At 41.1% G+C, this 20,721-nt stretch overlaps 2 protein-coding genes across 3 annotated transcripts in view; one reads left to right on the top strand and one right to left on the bottom strand.

Annotated features, from left to right (window-relative positions):
* The window catches only part of LOC146983425 (phosphoinositide 3-kinase regulatory subunit 5-like), a 65,906-nt gene that overhangs the window by 17,287 nt on the left and 27,898 nt on the right, over positions 1 to 20,721 (top strand). The window lies entirely within an intron of this gene.
* Positions 1 to 20,721, bottom strand: part of ntn1b (netrin 1b) — a 47,706-nt gene that overhangs the window by 10,574 nt on the left and 16,411 nt on the right. For both annotated transcript variants that reach the window (XM_085785002.1, XM_085785004.1), the window contains exons 3-5: positions 10,742 to 10,930; positions 3,684 to 3,833; positions 952 to 1,005 (exon numbers count right to left, since the gene is read on the bottom strand). In XM_085785002.1, coding sequence (XP_085641128.1) covers positions 952 to 1,005; positions 3,684 to 3,833; positions 10,742 to 10,930 — 393 coding nt within the window. The remainder of the gene's footprint in view (positions 1 to 951; positions 1,006 to 3,683; positions 3,834 to 10,741; positions 10,931 to 20,721) is intronic.

The raw sequence follows: 20,721 nt of genomic DNA, 5'->3' as shown, positions 1-20,721 counted from the left end.
TGCCACGTTCATTCTGCGGGGTCCCTGGGGACCACACTGCTCCTAATTTGGAGGGTGGTGTCTGTGTGGAGTTCCTGACAGGAGTCCAAGCTCCTCACAGCCTCGGCAGCCACTATAGTAGAAAGTGGGACTCACAACAAAGCTCGGTGAAGTCAGTGGCGCCACTCTCGTCAGACACTGATCGATGATCAGAGGTGACTCAGCCTATTCACACAAACTGGTATCATGGTAAAACCGAGTGATATGCTGTGAATCAACAAATGAGCAGCGAAAGCAACAGGTTCACAGCCTGTTTACTGCTGATTATGTTTTTAAAAAGCCTTTAAAGGCAGATGCTGAGGATGAAATTGAAATCTGCAGGCAAATATTGCTGTGGCAGTGGCACATCTTCTACATGTCAGCAGTCCGATACGGAGACCCTCGTCAGAGGACAGGAACAACAGGGTCGGGCAGGGCTTCACTGCTGGTGCGTCCAGCCTTGATTGAAATACAAACTGGTGCAAATGAAGCATGTAATCAGATTAGGGCTGAGACCCTGGGGAGGCTGCAGGGCAGGCTGGGAATACGGGCAACGAGGCCACAGGGAGCACTGGAAAAATATCTGGAGTTCACATCAGCAGCAGTCAGACCTTGCTGATGTCTGTTCAGTTGACGAGCAATACAAGGAATGGACGGAAAAGCATGCATGTGCTAGAAATACACACATAATTACACATAGGGCCATGCACATATATTTAGAATTACATGAGGGAACAGTTCATTTAGTTAAGGTACATGTAGTGATTACATTTTCTTTTTAATCCCTTTCACAATAATAATATTACAGAAACAGAGGCAACAGCACTAAAATGTGTAGGTGAGCATGAAAACAGAAAAAGTTACAATTTGTGAGATAGGCTATACTGATTTTTGTTTGTCATTTTTCGCTAAAGTCATTTTATTGTTACTCACCTGACGGCTCCTCATAGCTGGTATAAGTTGCTGTAGGAGATGCAACCGGGATCTCTGTGAGAAAGACAAATAAACACATGTGTCTTATTCTCATCATTACATTACAGTGACTATTTCTCACAGTATGTGATGGTTGCACCTATGAGAAATAGAGGAGCTTTATTTTTTGTCTAATGGGAGTTTGTTTTTTGTTTTTTTACCCCTGAGCATATCAGAATAACTTGTATGAAAAACACTTGGGGGTGGATTTAATAGGATGTCTTGTTATAACGTCAGCTGGTTTTCACAGATGTGCAGAGAATGTGTAGTGAGGAGTCACCATTAATCTGAATGTGGCACGTAGCAGGAACAGAGAGCCAAGGCCGACGCTCTTGTTAAAATCAGAGCTGGCAGGGAGCTGGATATCAAAAAATTTAATATTGTACTAAACCAAGAGACATTATTATCTCAGAGAGTATATGAGAAACCAAATATATTCTGCTCTTAAAAAACCCATTTCCTCCAATTTCTACACCACATTTGTTACCTTCTCAACAAAATTGAAGAAATCCTGTTCCAGCAGGTTCACAAGTTTGAATTATTATTGTGGATTCTGGCCAAACACATCACTCTGATCCCTGGTCCGCAGAGACCATGTCCAATTTCCACATGACTTTATCAGAAATGCCAACCCCAGTAATGTAGCCGGACAATTGTTAGTGTGTACACGACCTCCCAGACATCACTGTTATCTTATCTGTCCATGCCAGCCAGCTACTTGATGCTCCTAGCTAACACAGCTACTAGTGACCCATCTCTGTTTCTGTGAGGCGTTGGCGTTTATTGCCGAGGGCCTGGAATCTGCAGGCAGCAGATACAGCCAATAAACATATCAGCCATCATTCCCTTGGACTCATTCTGGGGATTTATTGTGAGACGGACCGTTAACGGTGTTGAAGGCTCACAAGGCCATGTTAGGCGAGCAGTAATGGTCTGTTTATCCAGGCTCTGGTTTAAACAGCCAAATGTCTATCTAGAATAATGGAGCAGCAGTATAAAAATAACACAGGATGAGTGTGAGCCATGAATTCATGCGTAACAACATGTCCTGTCCTTTTCAGGTCTTGTCCTAAAGTAATTATCAGGATGTGTTATTGCTCATGAAGCCTGGGTATCAAAGCTGGGCTCTACAGGCAAAAGGCCTGGAATCCCCCAATGTAAGAGCAAAATAACAAGAGACTAAATATGTTTTATATCAGGTTAAACTGCTATCAATGATTTTTCACCACTGACAATTAGCAAACTGTTTTGACAGAGTTGGCCTTCGATGGAACATCCAAGTGGAGCGTCCATAATAGAGGAAACTATATTAGCCATGTTGTACCATCCACTCTTCTATAATATATGAGATAAGAGTTGCTGGTACAACCTCTTCTAAATAATAATAAAAAAGTAACTTTATGACCAAACTAAACTGGCTAAAAGGTTTAGCCAATGGACCATTAGCAAACCTTTTAGCTCAGAAAACTTTATTCTGCCTCTTCAGTAGCTTTATCAAAGAAAACCCTGTACAAAACAGTACAAAACAAACCATTAATTTTCACCATTGACCAACAGTGAACTGTTCTGACAGATTTGACAACAGCAGAGAAAAAAAAGGGAAGGTGTCGGACCTGTTGTGTTGTGACTAACTAGCGACACTGTGCAGTTAGATCCAAGCTACAGTAATTCTCCAATCAGCACAGTGAGTGTGAAGAATGAAATGTTTCACAAAGATGCACACACTAATTTTACTGTACTGGTGGTGTGTCTGGACGCAGACAGTCAGCTTGGTGTAGTGTAAAACAACTTTCCAGCTTAAAGGGATACTTCACCCAAAATCGATAATTCACCAATTCTCTACTCACCGTCAGGCCAAGGAAGGGTTTGGAAAACTTTCAGAGTTTTCAAAACGCTTTTGGAGTTCCAGGGGGGGTCCGGCTGGCAACGGATTTTCATATAATGGCGACGGATTGTGCTCACTTTTGAATCGTCCAAAACACACACTATGACTATCAAGGCTAAAAATAGAGATCAAATAAATTTTTTCTGAACAACCTTTTCATGTCGCGGCTTCAGGACACTTGGGTCAGTACAAACGAGTAGTATGGAGGTATTTGGATGTTTCATAGTGTGCAATTCAAAAGTGAGCACAATCCGCCACCATTTTATGAAAATCCGTGACGGCATGACGGTGAGTAGAGCATTGGTGAATTATCGATTTTGGGTGAAGTATCCCTATAACTTCTTTATCTGATGGCAGTAGCTCAGTTTTTTAAAATTATAGGTTAACCTGAAACATATGGCTTTATTTAATGGTAATAAGAGAACAAATTTGAAACTGAGCTTTGAAAATGACTTGTGAACATTTGTTACTGCAGACTTGATATTCTGTCAGAAGAGCAGGTTCAGTTACTGTTTATGTGTTGTCCTTTTTCTGCTTCAAGATCGGGCCTCCAGCCTCCAGGTATAGTAAATGGAGTCTTTTAGGCTAATACTTCTTTTTTTTTTTTACATGTATCTTCAAGTATGATGACAGTGTCATCACTTAAAACATATAAACTTGTTTGTTAACCATCAATAAAGCAATCAGAAATGTATAAACTATAGTTTATCCTTCATTAAAACTGCGATACAGGATGTGCCCTACTGTGACATGTGCTGTTGACATAACACTGTCTGTTGTATACAGAGGTGGTAGAAGTCGGTCTTACTGATGCAGGGAGCGATGGGAGAGCGGCTCTGCTGGTAGCCCTTGGCACAGCGGTTACAGGTGATTCCTGTCACTCCGTCCTTGCAGGGGCATTGGCCTGTTGTCTGGTTGCAGGTTTTCCCAGCTGCTCCAACAGGGTGGCAGTCACATGCTACAGAGGGAAGGCAAGAAAATAAAAAAGCACAAAAATGTCAGTCTAGCTTAGTAAATAAACAAGTTGTGATTTGAAAATTTGAAAACAGGAGTTATTTTCAAAATCAGCAGCATTGCAAAACAAATATCAGCTTTCAGATGACTATGTCTCTGGCTTTGTCCTCTGCTGACTATACATATTCCATACAATAAAAAGCAGTCTTAGCACTTAAACCCAGTGAGAAATCATTCACATTAGTCTGGGCTGTGTTTTCCCTCCAGACCATCACAGATGGGGAACTGGGCCTTGGACCAGCATAAAACCTCAATCAAATTACACTGCTTTACCCCACCCATAATGACCATAGGATTCTTCATTAGGCCTGCTCTGGAAGGCATGCACAAGAGTAAATAACTTGATTAATTATAGTATTTCATACTCACTGCACGATATCGGTTGACTGTGTACATCGCAAAATGTATAGGAATGTGTTATACATGTTTCTGTTCGTGTGTGTGTGTGTGTGTGTGTGAGCTCTTGAGAGGTGGCTTTGTGTCCGCGGCAGCGTTGTGATCAGACTGTGTGCTCTTCAGATTGAGTTTCCAATGTAAAGCTCTCTGGCAAAGAGATCCCTGCAAATACAGGCTGAATAATGTTTCCTATTAATGGACGAGTGGAACGCACTTCAAAGTCTGTGTAAACTGTTAGTTGGGAGGATTGCAAGTTAAATGTGAGAAATTTGTACTCTGTGTGTGTGCGTTCTGCCAAACATTTACCATAAAGCCAGTGTTTGAAGTGGAAGCCCAGCCTCCTTATTAGCCCTGCATGTGTTATATGTACCAGCAGAGTCATTTGAAATGTGCTTGAAGTGGTCCAGTAGAGGTTGGAGTTACTTTTAGTTGGAATTTATGGAGCTTCGTGAACATAACAAGATCCTTTAATACATTTAGAAAAAAAGGGTCTAACTTTGTTTTTCTACAACTTGAAATAAAATCAAATGGTGAAAGTTTTAGAGATTCAATTTATTTCCTCTGAGAATTCAAGGTCACTGCTTTGTTCACAATGAAACGAGGGAGGGCTTTTTAATGGAAACTACAAACGCAATGAAATAGGGCAGTTAAACAATGAAACTAAACAGTGACATCACAGAGAGGTCAGTCTGTCCGTTCCTTTTGGCTGTTATTGCACAGTTTATCTACCAACAATTAGCCTAATAAAAGAAAAATCTGTTAGCATGGATTGCTGGCGTCCCCCTCTAAAAATAGATAATAAATAGGGCTGTCAAACGATTAATTTTTTTAATCGCGATTAATCGCATTTTTTCCATAGTTAACTCGCGATTAATCTCTATTAAAAATATTATATATGGCGCTTTGGACTTTCAACCCTCCAAAGTGTTATAATCTCTAGACAAACAACTTTTAGACCAGACCTAGCAGGCCTAGTACCTAATCATAACACATGATGCATGAAACTCACACAGAATTGAAACGAATTGCATTCCGTGGAAATTGCCCTTTACTTTGCTACGCCTCTGCCTGGCCATGTGCGTTTGTTTACAACAAAGCCGTCAAAAAATCAATGGATAGAGCTGTGGATATATGTTAGACTGTGTATATTTGTGTAGCAACCAACTTGAAGGTGCCTTACCGCCACCTACTGGACTGGAGGTCCCACACTCCAGTCCTCCAGTCCAGCAGACAGAGGACAAAATGGGCCGCGATTAACCGCGATTAAAAAATTTAATCGCGTTAATTTTTTTAATTAATCTAATCGCGATTAACGCGTTAACTCTGACAGCCCTAATAATAAATAAATAATATCTCAAGATAGAACCAGGAGAGTCAATTTCAGCACAAATAGAAATCTGTGCCAACTAATTACAGCAAAAGTTTGCAAAATATAATAATTTGCTTACTTGCTGAGAGTTGGTTGAGAAATTACTGAAAATACAGCAAGAAAATCTCTGTTGCACAGTTCACCTCATATAACAAATATGAATGAGAGTTAGATTTTTGCTTGTGACCTGATATAGACCAATTAGCTTCCCATCAGCCAGGGATGTGTCATAGCTGAGACAACAATAGTCCTAAAAACATTAGAGTATGCTGCTATCAGGTGTAGGCCGATCAGATCTAGGGGGTATTTCTTCATTGAAAGAACAACACTTACTTTCTTGAATGGAAAAGTTGCTTTCACTCTTTTTCTGACTGGCTACAGCCATAGTTTGATTTATCAACTGGCTTCACTGGTAGAGGATGTCTGTACCATGATTGACAGTGACAGACAGATGGTTCATCCAATCACCTATCAACTATTTTTGAAAGTGCCTGCACTTTCCCAAAGAGTTTCCAACCAAGCCTACGCAGATGGTTCTGTCTCATAAACCATCTGGTGCATCAGGTCACTTATGAGGAGATCAACGCGAGTTGTTTTTGTGCCTAAAACTGTATGAATCTCAAAAGTGGAAAGTTTATTATCTCAAGAAAGAAACCAGCCTGTTAGCTCAGAGAGCAGAATTAGCTCTTGTAGTTCCAGCAATCTGGTCCGGTTTAACCTAATATCCTACCAAGTGGCTAGAAGTGAAAATATCCAAATTGGCTTTCTGGATAACAAACATGACACCTGCATGTTGGCATTATTTCAGCTTTTCCAACAAAGTCACTGTGTCTTTAATTCACAAAGGTTTTTTAATTCATACTGTCCAGTGTTGTAGTGGATATTTGGTAGAAGGATGTGTTAGAAAGTGGAAAATAAACCTCGGGAAAATTGTAGTGAGAGGCTTGCCTGGACATGATGTCATGACTTTGGCTGGCAAGTAACAGCCAGTTAGCTTAGCTTAGCATAATGCTCCCAGCCATTAAATGACCTGGCACACAACTCCTTGTAAAGGTTCCTTTTTACACATTGGATTATGAGTAAACATAAAAGGTAAAACATGAAGCTGGTAGGAGGATTTTGTTACATTTGAACAGAGGCAGTTGGTCCCAAGTTTTTAAACAAGCTAACAGCTAGCATGAAAAAACGGGGTCATCCCTATGTTCCCTGGGTCCTATGTTCCCCACTTTGTATGGGACCGGGGAACATAGAACCCTATTTTAGAAAAAGGATCCTTAGCCTATGTTCCCTGCTTTTCCCCAAAAGGACCCAGGGAACATGCAATTTTTGTACCCATATCTGGAAGTGGAGTTGTGACTTTGCAGATTTTTGCTTATTTTTGAGTGAGAAGTTGAGTTGTGACTTTGAGTGAGAAGTGGAATTGTCCCATTGGTTGGGTTTAGGCAATGAAGAGAGGAGTTGGTTAAGTTTAGTAAAAAGACCAGGTAGAGGCTAGACAGGCCAGATAGATAGAGTCCAGATAAGTAGAGAGAGTCCATCGACCGGCAACAGCGGGGAACATAGGACTCTTTTTTTGAAAAAAGGTCCCATGTTCCCTGGTAACAGTGGGGAACATAGGACCCGGGGAACATAGGTACGCTCTAAAAGCAGTTGATCTAATGCCTCATATTTAGCTACTGTGCAGACAGTAGAGTAGGATCAATCTTGTCTTGACTAAATGAGGACTTAATGTAGTTTATAAAGCAATTAATAATTAGTTAATTGATTTATTTTTCAAAAACCTTTGACAATAGGTAAACTGACTGTACTTTTTACTGCTGCAGTTTCAACAACCCCCAACTATCTAGGCTACTACTCCTCCTGCCCCCTCCCAGTCCTAGGAACTGGAAACATTTATTAATTTCAACCTGCAGTGGGGGGCCTGTGGAGCTGAATGTTTGCCGAGGGGTTCAGGGGAGCGTCGTTCAATGAACCATATACCAGCTTCATCTCTGTGGACTCGCTTTGCCTAGTTAAAGGCTTAAACTGCCAAACATATGACGGGACCGGGAAAAAAACAAACTGTAAAGGGCGGGGTGGGAGGATGGTGGTGGTGGTGGGGGGTGGGGGGTGCGCTGCGGTTCTCCAAGAGCCATGTTTACACTGCGCTTGATGAGGGGTGAAGTTGTTAATCTGGGAAATAAAGCATGAGGCATTCCACACTGCCACTGGAGATGTAGGCGCTGCAGCGTGGTGCAGAGAAGCCATTTTTTTCATTAAAACCTCCAACTATTAAGTGAATTGTCGAGGAGACATTTTGTTGAGATGTGGAGTGTTAGGGAAAGAGGAGGGGGTTTGAGGAATGGGGAATGAAAGCAGACTTCATCCTGGCTGTGTTGGCGCAGCGCTGTATTTCCTGTCCAACAACAGCAGAGTGGGATGGTTGGCTGATTTGAACAATAAATATAGCGACTTGTAACTGATGTCACATCGCCCTGTTTTTGTCACCTGAGGAGAAAAGGAGCAATCAGGGTGTTTGGGTTTGACTCCATAGCAATGTGCTGGGTCTGTGGAGGGATGTGGAGAGGGGCCTTCAAGTGTTCAGGTTACGGATCCAGCTGTTTGGAAAGGCTTCGCTGAGATCTATCGATGTTGCTACATCATTAGGCAAAGTGAGGACCTCTGTTACACTAACCTGCTCCCAGCTCCACCCCCTTGAACCCGAGTACTCCCCAAATATAGCTTGTGAAAATGTTTAGGCTGGCAGGGCGAAACAATGCTGCACAGAGCCATTTGTCATTTTTGAGTCCAGATGATCTATCAAGCTTATGTTCAGCAAAACACTGCCACATGCAGCAAATTGATCCCAGCGCTCTGTTTGACAGTGATCTCTGACTGTCTCTGATGTAGAAAAATAAAATAAAATACTAAAAAACCCTTTCATAGGCCGTGTTGCTCATACCTTTCCTCTTATTTCATGAGAGTTGAGCGATTCAAAGTGAATTTAAAGGGGAAGGCTGTTAGTGGCACACTGGAGGAAATATCACATTGCTGTTTCCATGTTTAAATAGTCAGAGGTGTGCCAAGGATGGGGGGAGCCAGAGGATCAGCATCCTGAGACCATGTCAGTGCCCAATCACAGCTCAGCAGTGGTTGTAGACCACAATTTACATCTGCTTCAGTCATTTATCATTAGTATGTGTTAAAAGATGTTAATGTAGAAAGGAAACCAGTAATATTGTTTGTTTATTGTTCATTTTCCAATGTAAACAGACTAATTAGATTTTCCTTCAAGAAAAAAATCAATTCATTACAACAACGATGAACTGTCCATGTTTACCCCTCGTGTAAAGTTAACAAATTGGCTCATCTGAGACATTGCATCATTGTTTGTGTGTTTGTTTCACTCATACTGACAAATACAGGTGTAGATATGTACAAGTATTTGGTGCATCTGTGGAATATTTTGCCGGTGAGCTTTTAGAAAAAGTGTGTGAGTGAGTGACAGCAGTTTGTTTGCTCAGGGCCTCGGAGCCTGTCTTTACTGCCCGAGGAGCTCAGAGACAGAAGGAGCTCGGCTTTTGTCCCCCCTCACATTAATCCTTGGCAGCTTGGTCCCAAACCTGACGTATGTGCTCACACCTGTGTGTGTTGTGAGGGACGATTAGCGAGTTGTTTCCACTGCTCTGTTCAGTGCATCAGCTCACACCTCTGTTCTGTTTGTTATGTTTGTCTTGTCAGGGATCCACAGAGGACCTCAAATAGTTTGGGAGCTGCACGGGTCAGTTCACTGACACCAAGACAGCTGGGAGCTTTTCTCTACCTTTCTTTTTTTTTTTTTTTAAACCCTTTAATACCTCAAGTGTGAAACAGAGCACAGTGAATGATGTTTGTATATATCACCACCCTAAACCTATAGCTTTAGGATAAAGTGGGGGATCGGATTCTAATTCTTTTGTTTAGAGATGAAGTTAAAGCGATAGTTTGGGCTGTTTGAGGTTGTGTGAGGTGCTTATACATGGTTGGTGTGTTGCATGAAGTAAAGTCAGATCTGCATCCTCAGTTTGGAAAAGCAGACAAACATGTTTCATCCATTAAAAAAAAGCCATCCAAACGGGACAATATAAGTAGTATACTGGATAAACTTTTCTTGCTTTTGCTTTATGTAATGTCCCACGATGCATATAGGTAAAATTGTGTTCACATTTTATATTTACAGTACCTGTACAACATTTTGGCAACTTCAAGTTATTTTAAATGTGCTTTATAAATAAAGTTTGACTTGACTTTTGACCTTGGCTACTACATGTTTTGATTATTCATCTGTGGCGTAATAAAGTCAGTGTAGCCTGTGCTGCCCCGATGTCACACGTCCGTCAGTCAGTTATTATTTTTATTCACCACTATGTAATGTAATGTACAGATGTGCAGTCTTGTGTCAGTGTAGGTGGGCAGTACAGAGCTACGATGTGCAGTCAGTGGCACACTTGTTTTTAGACATAATGTTCACATGTACGTATATGAAACCAGGGCCGTTGCTAGGAATTCTGGGCCCCCTGAAAGAATACTAAAGTGGGCCCCTGAATTTTCCACTTTTTTTCTTAGACTATGTATTATCATTTTTTATTTAGCCTACTTTGATTGAAAGAATACTAAAGTGGGCCCCTGAATTTTCCACTTTTTTTCTTAGACTATGTATTATCATTTTTTATTTAGCCTACTTTGATTTGATGCTAATGCAGCATTACTATGAGTATTAGTCAGGGTCTTATGCAGAATAAATCAGTCATACAAAGATTAGACTACTGGGGTTTTTGTGGGCCCTACTGGGCGCTGGGCCCCTAGAATTATCATTACCTTTCTCCCCTATACAACGGCCCTGTATGAAACACCCAGTTAGAATGATATTAGTTTTGCTTTTTGTTTTAAGTGCTGCTGTCGGAAATGTAACTCAGATCATTAAAAATAAAAAATATGTGTTCTGAGTATGAAAAGTGGATAAAATAAACATAACAGCTGCAAAATCATTGTAGTTTATATTTCTTATCAAAATTAAATCAAATTCAAGCTGGACTATTGTGTTATCAGACTTTGTCGTGTCCTGTTACCTTTACAAGCTCTCCGGTGAGAGATGGACTTGGTCATGTCCCTGTAGTAACCCTCTTTGCAGTAGTGACAGTGGCGTCCGGCTGTGTTGTGACGACAGTTGAGGCAGACTCCCCCGCTCCTCCGGCCCGACAGCTTGTACAGCTCCATGTTGAAGCGACAGCGACGGGCGTGCAGGTTACAGTGACAGGCTGGGCAGAGACAGACAGACAGGTTATAGTTAGTTTAGTTCATCACAGGAGAACTCACTTTGCAGCGTCGTCCGAGGTCCATGTGATACCAATGTTATGTGAAAACCATGTAACTCCAGTTTTGCTGATTTTCATGTTTTCACTCTCGTTGCATGGACTCACAGTCTCACAGTCTCTTGTCATCTGAGAAACTCCAAACCTTTAAACTCATGAAACTAAATACAGTGTCATAAAGTTGAAAAACAGCACTGTTTTTCTAAGCTCCTGTAAAGCGGACATGTAGGAAATATGAGCTTGTTATCCAGCAGTGATGAACTCTGTACATATTGTTTACAGACCGTCCGGTTTGCAGTTGGGGTTGGGAGCCAAATACAGTCGGATCCTGAGAAAATGCGTTTACATGAAAGTCTCAATCTTCTGCTATGAGTTTCATATTGACAACAGATTATCGAAACAAATGGTGTAACCGGCCCGGCCTGCTTCAGTCTGGCCTGAGAATAATGGAGCCTCCAAAAGAAACGTCCCGGTTCAGGCTCTCTTTCACTTGGCCACCTGCTTGTGAATTTAACCCCTGAACCCTGGTGATGTCAGGCAGGAAAATGTTCTTCCGCTCTCCCACACATCTGAGCGACTGGCGTGTTCTGTGATTTATTGTCATTGCTATTTTCACTCGTTAATATTGACCTTGAAGTTCATATTCCTCACACACTGATTTCCGGCTTTTGGCAAGATTTCTCATCTGGAAGCGTTCAATATTAAGATCTATAAATGAACCACAAATTTGTCAAATAATGGAGGTAATTATTTAGTCCAGTCATTACCATTAAAGATAAATGTTATTGTTATAGTTATGACATATTCATTTCTTCATGGATTTTTGTTTTTGTTGACACGTGTGTTTTTTCACATGAAAATTTTTCATGGTTCTCTGTTTTTTTTTTCACAACATCACTTCACATACCCTCTGCCTGTTAATGTAGCAAGCTCATCAGCTGACACCAGTTGGTTCCAGTTGCGTAGAACAAGTACAAAGAAGTGTTCAAATAATACAGGAACCAAATTGAACATGAACTCCAGATACGACAAAATGTAAGTTTAGTCTGATTAAAATTTTATCAAAATGAATCAAATTCTTAATGTCCTCTGCTCGGCCAATAAAGCCTAGGGCATCATTGGTATATGTGCAGTGTATCTTATAATAATTATTATATCATAGAAAAAGCTGTGCGCGTATGTGTGTGTAGTTGTGTGCCTATAAATGACTATTGAGCATGGATTTAGATAGTTATGTCAGATAGTGATTCTGACAATGTAATTTGGTTTAGCAGCTTCTCTCATGGAGAATTTTTCACATAATAAAATGAATTAAGAAAGAAAGACACAAATTAGTTATGAATATAATATTTGTTACTGGTAAAATAGGTTGCATTAGCAGTGCTAACTAGCTCCTGTTGTCTTGAGTGACCGTAGAGGTTTCTCTCCTCAAAGTTGTTTGTTTGTTTCTGACGAACATCACTCAGAACACTGCAGAGACAACACATTATTTGCTGTGATTAACAGAACTCTTTAATTTGATTGTGACCAATAAGCAAAGCTCACAGCGTATGTAGAGACTTGTTAAGTTCTGTAAATAACTGACTAAATTTGATAGCTATGGGTGGTTTTTTCCAAAAGTGACATAGTGAAATTAAAAACAAATTTTACATAATTAAATGTGAAGTACAAGAATCACTGAGGGAAAAATTAATTAGAATTAAAGTTAAATTCTGAAAAAGGGCATTCTAAAACAAAAATGTCTATTATGGGAGTCATAAAATGGAAAATAAGTCATATAAAACATAATGAAAATAAGAATAATAAAATATAGTAATTTTAGATTTAAATTGTTGTTTTCCCAGGTTATTGTTTAAATTAAAACATAAATAATGTCCGATTTATTACCTGTGTTATTCATTCATCCTTCTTTTCTCAACTTTATCCATCGCCAACACATCTACAATTACGGTGTGCGTTGTTCCTCATCCTATTCATTCACCCTCTATCATCATCGTCATGTTCCTGATGTTTTGTCTTTTCAGTCCCTTTTGTCTTTCATTAGACTGAATCAAGCACATACCATTCAGATGAGAAGCCCCCATGGCCCCTGACGTGTGGCTAATCTCTGCACCGGTCTAAATGTTATTAGAGGGAGATGCAGCCGATAAGACTGTCACATATGCTTCAAGTTCATCAGTGGTCTGAATCACGTACAAACCAGCTCACACCTGCCATAAGGGACCGGAGGTGGCAGGTGGTTGGGATTCAGAAACACTCCTTCTGAATGGGGGGCCCAGATACACACACACACACACACACACACACACACACACACACACACACACACACACACACACACACACACACACATACACACACATATATACACACACATACACATACACATACACACACAGAGGTGTTTGGCAGCTGTCACAGGCTTATCTCCCACACTTCCCTCCCAGGGCTGATTCAACACACACTACACACCAAGCTTTGAAGAGCTCTCTCTCTCTCTAACACACACACATACACGCACGCACACACACACACACACACACACACACACACACACACACACACACAAACACACACCCTCCTCCCTTTCCCTCTTACTCTTTACTGCTTTCTTATCCCAGATGTTATCTCCACTTAAGGGAAGTGTGAGGGAAAATGCAGCGGGGCTTTTTTCATGAATAGGAAATGGAATGCTCTTAGTTTTTGGTGCTGAAAAAAGCCGATGCTGGTACTGTACTTTCATCTTCTAAAATATTCAGTCACAGATGTGTTTATTGCAACACCGCATCCATCACCTTAAAGAACACAATTACTTTTCAGGGTAACGGTCACAGACAAAAAAAAACCTAGACTCATACCTCATTATTTATCCCTGTTTGTGTTTCTGGGATTCAGCCTGAATCAGTCTCCTTGTAAAAATGTGCGCATGAGGCGTCATGAGACTAATAAGCACTATCTCCACAGCTGTCCCCAGGCTCTTCTAATGAACACTGTGCTATCTCATCCACACATCCTCGCTCTGCTCACACAGTTGTCCAGCAGTGACAATACCTGGAGCGCTGATAAGCCTCGCTAAGAGCAACAGGCTCCCAGCATCTGTCACACGTCTGCCAAATAACTGAATATACACGCACCATTTACGTCTGGACCACAGGTAACTCCATCCTTTGGAAGGTTGTTGTTTTGTTTTTTTGTTTTTTTGACAATCTGTGTAGAAAACAGACCAGTGGCTCCACAGTCCTACAACACATGTCTCATATTTGATGGAGATTTAAATTGTATTAGACTCTATATTGTTCCAGTGTTTTTGAGCTGGCGTTGTTTCATCTGGTTGGACTGCATTTGAGTTAGCTTGAGCTCTCATTTTTTTATTATTAGTTCAAGGCATTTCAGCCCCATATCTATTACCTATTTCCTTTTCAGCTATTTAGCTATTATTCAAGCTAAAAAATGTGTTTTAACGATTAAATTATTAGCGGTTGCATATCTGAACGTATTCTTGATGTTGCATTCACGTGAAATTGGGCAGACGTCAGACAGACAACAGACGCTGCATGTAACAGGATAAACAAGCGTCTATGTAAACAAGTGGTCCACCAGCACGAGGCAAAACAATACGTGCGTGACAATATGTTGTCATGGTGATGTCGTATTGTTTTTACCTGACCCACGTTTTACCGTCTTTCTCTCGTCGAGTAAAATGACATTCGGTTGGTTTGCCGACGGCGTCATTCAGGTGCCTGACTGCACCTGAATGCAACATCAGTGCCTCCGTCCTTCCTCACACTACACAGTGGTGACAGTTTTAACAGGCGCTACCTGGAGAACTTTCTCCCCGAGCCGACAGCTCCGGTGAGTTTCTATGGTTACCTACGGTCACGCTGCCACTGAACGTAAAAAATGGCGATGCAACATGGCAGCCTCGGTTCGGTGCGTCGCCCACTTATGTATTTGTAGCGACTTGTAACAACTCATTCTAAGGTACGAGAAAGCTTTCATTTGTATGCGGGTGTGATTCGACTACAGTGAAATACATATATGAAAGCAATATTTGATTTTTGCTAATAAAAAGCCAAATAAGTTACACACTGGGGCTTTAAATTATTACTTTATTTAACTTTGTCAACCATTTATCCTTTTCTTTTAACTTACTTGCTAACTAACAGCCACCTCCCCTTGCACTTACATAATAACAATAATAATCTCTCATTTTTATTAAAATTGATAATTAAGTATGAAAATAATTTGTGACATTTCATACAAAGAGATGCCCCATGTGTCCCTCTTTACTGTGTACTGGTGACATAGTCCTAATTAAATCCACCGGCAGCTTAAGAAAGCTCTTTTGTTTATTTCCTCCTCTCAGTGTGAAGAAGGTAAATTCATCTGCACAACAGGAAAAGATGTGTTTCCATATTTTTTTTGCCAGCAGCCGCTTGTTTAGAATAAACAGAAGAGGGAGGAAGTGAAGACACAAGGAAGAGTTTGGTACAAGAAACAGAAAAATCGTTGTTGCACAGTTTGAATTGTTTTTGAACAATGTCTATAAAGGAGTGATTGCTGCCAACCAGCTGCTTACTGTGATTTTACACTGGACATCCATAGCAGCAAGATGTCTTTTCTGAGTCTGCTTTCATTTGGTTTCAAGGGCCTACTTAAAGCTATGCTATTCCAATCTATTTATGTTCAAGTGCCATCTATCAGGCTTAGTGAAGGAAGCGCCTGTGGTGGGTGTGCATATTGGATGGAAATTACGCATCCCACAGCTCGGTGGAGGCGGTTTTTCGCTCTGTCTGCAGAGGAGAGCGCACTTCAGGAACAATCAAACATCTGTATATGACAATCTCTAATGAAATTTGGTTATGGATGTTTTCACAGACTCGTTGGAGCAGGAATTTACCAGCCTTGTCAACAGGTGTCTGATGTTTAACCATACAGAGCGTGGGTATGAGAGAGACAGAGAGAGAGAGAGAGGGAGAGAGACTCGGGGCATGTTGTGTGCGTGATCTGCACCGAAAAGAATGCAGAGCTTCTCCGGACATGGAGAAAGATGGAATTCCAGCGCAATTGTTGTTTATCCAGGGCCAATTACTCTCTCACTGTGTGTAATCCCGTACAGTCACTCATATCGTGAGCTGATGACGTGCGCCAAATCAAACAGTGTTCGTTTCTCATCATCACAGCCTGGGATCTGAGGAGAAGACGACACTCAACAGATCAGAGCCATGTTTTCATGACAACAGTTGGTTTAGTGGTCGGATATTTCAGAGACACACACACACACGCCCACACTAACTGTAGCCTACTTGTTGTTAATGTTGGAAACTGTTCTGTTTTTCAGTGTGTGTTTGCTGCACACCTTTGGCCTCGCTCTCGCTCAAACACACACATGCTGTTGAAGTTAAATACTTGATTCAAAGGTCTTGCCGCCAAGCATATAGAGATTACACAATGCTTGCGTAACACCTGTGTTTCATATGTGGGTGTCACAAGAGGTCATTAATATACATAAAGTGCCTATGTGCTTTTTGCTGTCTTTAAAAAAAACACAGGTAACACTTCAGGTTGCAGCTTCAGGAGCCATCTAAAAAGCAGCTCAGATTTCCACCATAATAAGAGAGTTTTTTCCCTCATTTCCAAGGCTTTATCCCAGTGGTAGTGTACTATTATATCAAAATAATGGTAATTACCTCAGCTGGTAATAATTTGAGAGGACGTAAAAGCAGTTTCAGCTTCTAATCTAACATCAGTTATGATTGTTAGATGGATCCCACACTGGATTTATTACAATCCCCAGCATTTTATTATCGCTTTAAAATCATGCACATAACAGAGGTACATTAACTTTACTTTCTTACCCCACAATAATAATAATGGACCACAGGTATTTTTCAGCCGTTTACATTGTAAATTCTAAAATGATTCAAAATATACCACAACTAATTGCACTGTTATCCCATTTTCCCCCATTTAGCTACATTTATTTCCCAGGGCAGATATCCGGTAGTACATAACATACCCTGACTATATAAAGTAATTACTCTGTTGTTTGTGTTGTGGCTGTACTGTAGGTACAAAGGATCTTCTATATCTCTGTGGTTTTGCTAACCAGGCTTTTTAATTCTTCTGCAAATGGTACAGATAGATAAGCTGCCAGACATATCAATTTCTCTTCGGTATCGCATCATATCGTAAAACAGAATGACCGTGGTGGAGCTTTGATGAATGAAGTCATGCCATCCCTTTGCGTGACGCTCACATGCATGTATTCTTCCGCTAATGAGCCAATGAATAAGTCGATGATTATACGCTTTAGTCTCTGGAAGTAGTTACTTTGCAATGACTATAAAGACATAACCTTGAGTCACTGATCACATCATGTTGCATCAAAATATATGGCATAAATATATCATTATAATACTGCATGGCTGGACGTGAACCATAAATGATTTCTGCTGTGACGGTTCAATAAATCACTGTCATAAATGCGATTTTATAGAGCGGCGGTATCGGCTGCCATGGCTGTAAAGGAGTGCACTGAGACTAATCTTTATTGAAGCCAGTGCTCGAACAAACACTTGTTTCTGTCACACAGCATTCGTGGACTTTCTCTGATGAAGCACATTCGACTCGGTAATGCTCTGACATAAAAAAAGCAAGTGCCACGATCCGTCACCCTCAGCTGCTTCCAGGCCCACCTCCACCAGACGCACGTTTCCCATAATAAAAATTTCAATCACACATCGCTGCAGCAGCTGCGATTTTGATGAGGGCAAGGACAACAACAAAAGACTTCTGCAACAAGCCTCTCCAGATGATGAATCTTTTTACAATTTTTCCAGGGCCTGCTTTTGATGATTTCACTCGAGGCAAAAAATGTAAACAGTGAAAGAAAAACATTTGGAGCAGTTACAGGGAGATTTTTATCTCGCACAGAACCGAGCAGGTTTGCGCAATGACCTTTGAGGACGGCTCCATCAATAGCAACCCCGTAACCTTGGTGTCACATAAACAAATAGAGCATCAAAACAGTGTGCCAGGACGAGAATGATTTAAGGATTTTACTCTTTGATCAAGTCAGAAAAGAAATGGCATGGCCGAGACAACTGAGCGCAAACATGAGGAGTTAGTATAGCTCATGTCATGTGGCTTTAATGAGACACATACTAGAGGCAGGAGCAGGAGGATGCCTGTAAAACGGGGCTAGACTTTGCCGCACCTGTCTCTGTGTTGTACAGGGTCTGCTGTGGTACCTTTTATGGACAAAGGCGTTTATATCAAGTCATTTAATCAATTCACTTCATATTTCCTCTTTTGACCTTGGAGAAGAGGAAGAGAAGCGATGTGCCAACCAGGGATGACGTCAGAAAACAGTTCCTATTTTCTGTTTGAAGATTATCATGAGAATCAGCTGCCACAGAGCTGGGTTGGAATGAAAACTACTTTGAAACATAAGATGGTTTTCATTTCATGCTTAGGGAAAAACTGTCCAAAAGTCCACAGATAAAGTCCATAGTTTTCCCCAAGAACAAGAGTATAGCAACATGTACTGTATACACAGTTTAGGTCGTTTTTGTATGACAGAGTGACAAAGTGCTGTACGAAATATGTTTCCTCTAATGTTCACTGGATGGTGGCTTCCAGATTAGCCTTAGAGTGTGTGGAAATAATGGAAAACCCAACCTTTCATTTTGTTACAGTTCATGTCTCAAGACATGTATAATGTCAGTGATGTTCTATATTATAATTTAGGAAAATTTTAAATTTCTAAATGCTTATTTCTTAGCTAAAAGTACAGACTATGGTGTTGCGGACAGTTTAGAGTTGGGGTCAACTCATGGACATGTCACTGTGGTATTGGCCACTTCAAGTCTGTTCACTAATTAAGCAATTATGGCAATAAAGTTTTGTCAAATTAGGCCTATTTTCTTTTTTTATGGTGGGAAACAACTTGATGCAGCAAGAGATAACCCCGAGCTGTCAGGCTTCAGAAACCCACAGGTGACGTCTTTTCACTTTCATGGCAGTGAAGCAAAGCTGACAAGAGCCAATCAGAGGTGATATGAAGCTGCATCTGCCTGGTTGTATTGGGACAGATGCTATCAGTCTAATGATGCCATCACGGCCTGTTTGGCAGTAGCACCTCCGTTCCCTGTGGGGAGTTGTGTCTCCTCTGCTGCCATAACAGCGCACACAGACACATAATGACCCATCACTCAGCTCACCTTTCACCTCTGAGTAGCTGGCAAACCACACAAGAGCGCACTTTGTGCCCTGAGACCAGATAAGAGATGAAAAGGTATAAGCTGAGCTAATGAATTGAGTTATCCTCCTGATGAAAGGCTATCTAAAGCCATCTCCTCCCTCCACTTCCACCAGGCCTGAGCATGTTCCCGTGTCTGTGTAGAAACCTGCTGGCTGGTCACAACGTTTTTCCTCTTTTAGCCTTAGTGTAGGTTAACTGATCTTATCATTGTTGAGCCTAAAGTCTGATAACATAAGAGATCAGAGAGAAGTCTTATTGCAGCATTTAACTAGGATTATCTGAAATGAAAGTTTGCTGAAGATTTTCAGAACTTTTCCAACACCTTTCCTGACAGCTGTCAATATTTTTAACCACACTACATGACCCTTATTTGAATGACTGCATGAAGTTATTTGACAGGTCTAATAATCAGTCTATTAATTTAAAGGTTGAAGGTCTTTCAACTGAGACATTAATACAGTATGTTCTTGTGAAACCATGAGAGGGAAGGGTATAGCAGCACCAATACCATATTAAGTGTAGATGAAATATAATAAAGTGAAAATAATGGCACAAAATGATGGTTGGTCTTATTCCACCACATGTGAAGCAGCAAGGTGCCATAGCATTTAGTGAAACCTCTCCAAGTGGTCGACCTGAGTTCAAGCTCTCGTACTTGGTCACAACACTAAATACCCGTCAGCTCCAGCTCCATCACCTCTAGTGAAGTTTGGCCTGTGACCTTTAAAGAATTGGCCTGTGGGTGTTAAGAATAATTATCATTTTAGTTGGAAACATACTTTTTCATGTTTTTTACTGTGGAACATGGCATCACAAATGTCTCCAGGGCTCCGCAGCTCATATTCCTTATTTCACTTTTCTGAGGTCTACCAAGGTGGTCTTCATGCCAACAGCTCCTCTAGTCTAGTAGCAGGATATTCTGTTTAATAGGATCCATTTGGTCATTCTCGGTCTTGATTAATAGCTGCGTACACTGTGTGAATGTGTGTGTTTGTGCTTTCCACCTGACACCCTGCCTCTCCCCTCTTCTGCGGCCCGTGTCTCTGACTGTGGGAATAAGGCTCTCCGTCTGACTCGCATGCCTTGTCTCACCATGCAGCATGCGGTGATGTCATGGGAGGCGTTCCCTCCCTTTACGAGCGCAGCTCTGTGATCTCTGGTGGAGATCAATTAGCTGAGCAATCAGCCCGCCCCGTACTTTTGTGTGAGTAACTGCTCATAAACCGTTTGGTTGCCTGGCGAACGGGGAATGCACTGCCTCAACATAAACAGCCACCCAAGTCAGCCTGGCCCTGGTAGCACTCCAGGCTCAGCACAGTGTATTTCATGAGGTAATGCGATGTGACATCAACTCACGCAATGCGCCGTTTACCAATGTAATTTAAGATTAGCTGGTAATAACGTGTGTGGGTCATGGCAATGACCTGTTAGTGGTCACTCGGACAAAAACAGTAGTTCTTTCTAATAGGCT

The sequence above is a fragment of the Trachurus japonicus genome, chromosome 8, assembly GCF_045865225.1.
Source record: "Trachurus japonicus isolate A0001 chromosome 8, Traja_1.0".
NCBI lineage: Eukaryota > Metazoa > Chordata > Actinopteri > Carangiformes > Carangidae > Trachurus > Trachurus japonicus.
The sequence above is the reverse complement of the archived record's forward strand: the minus strand, read 5'-3'. Positions and strand labels throughout refer to the sequence as shown.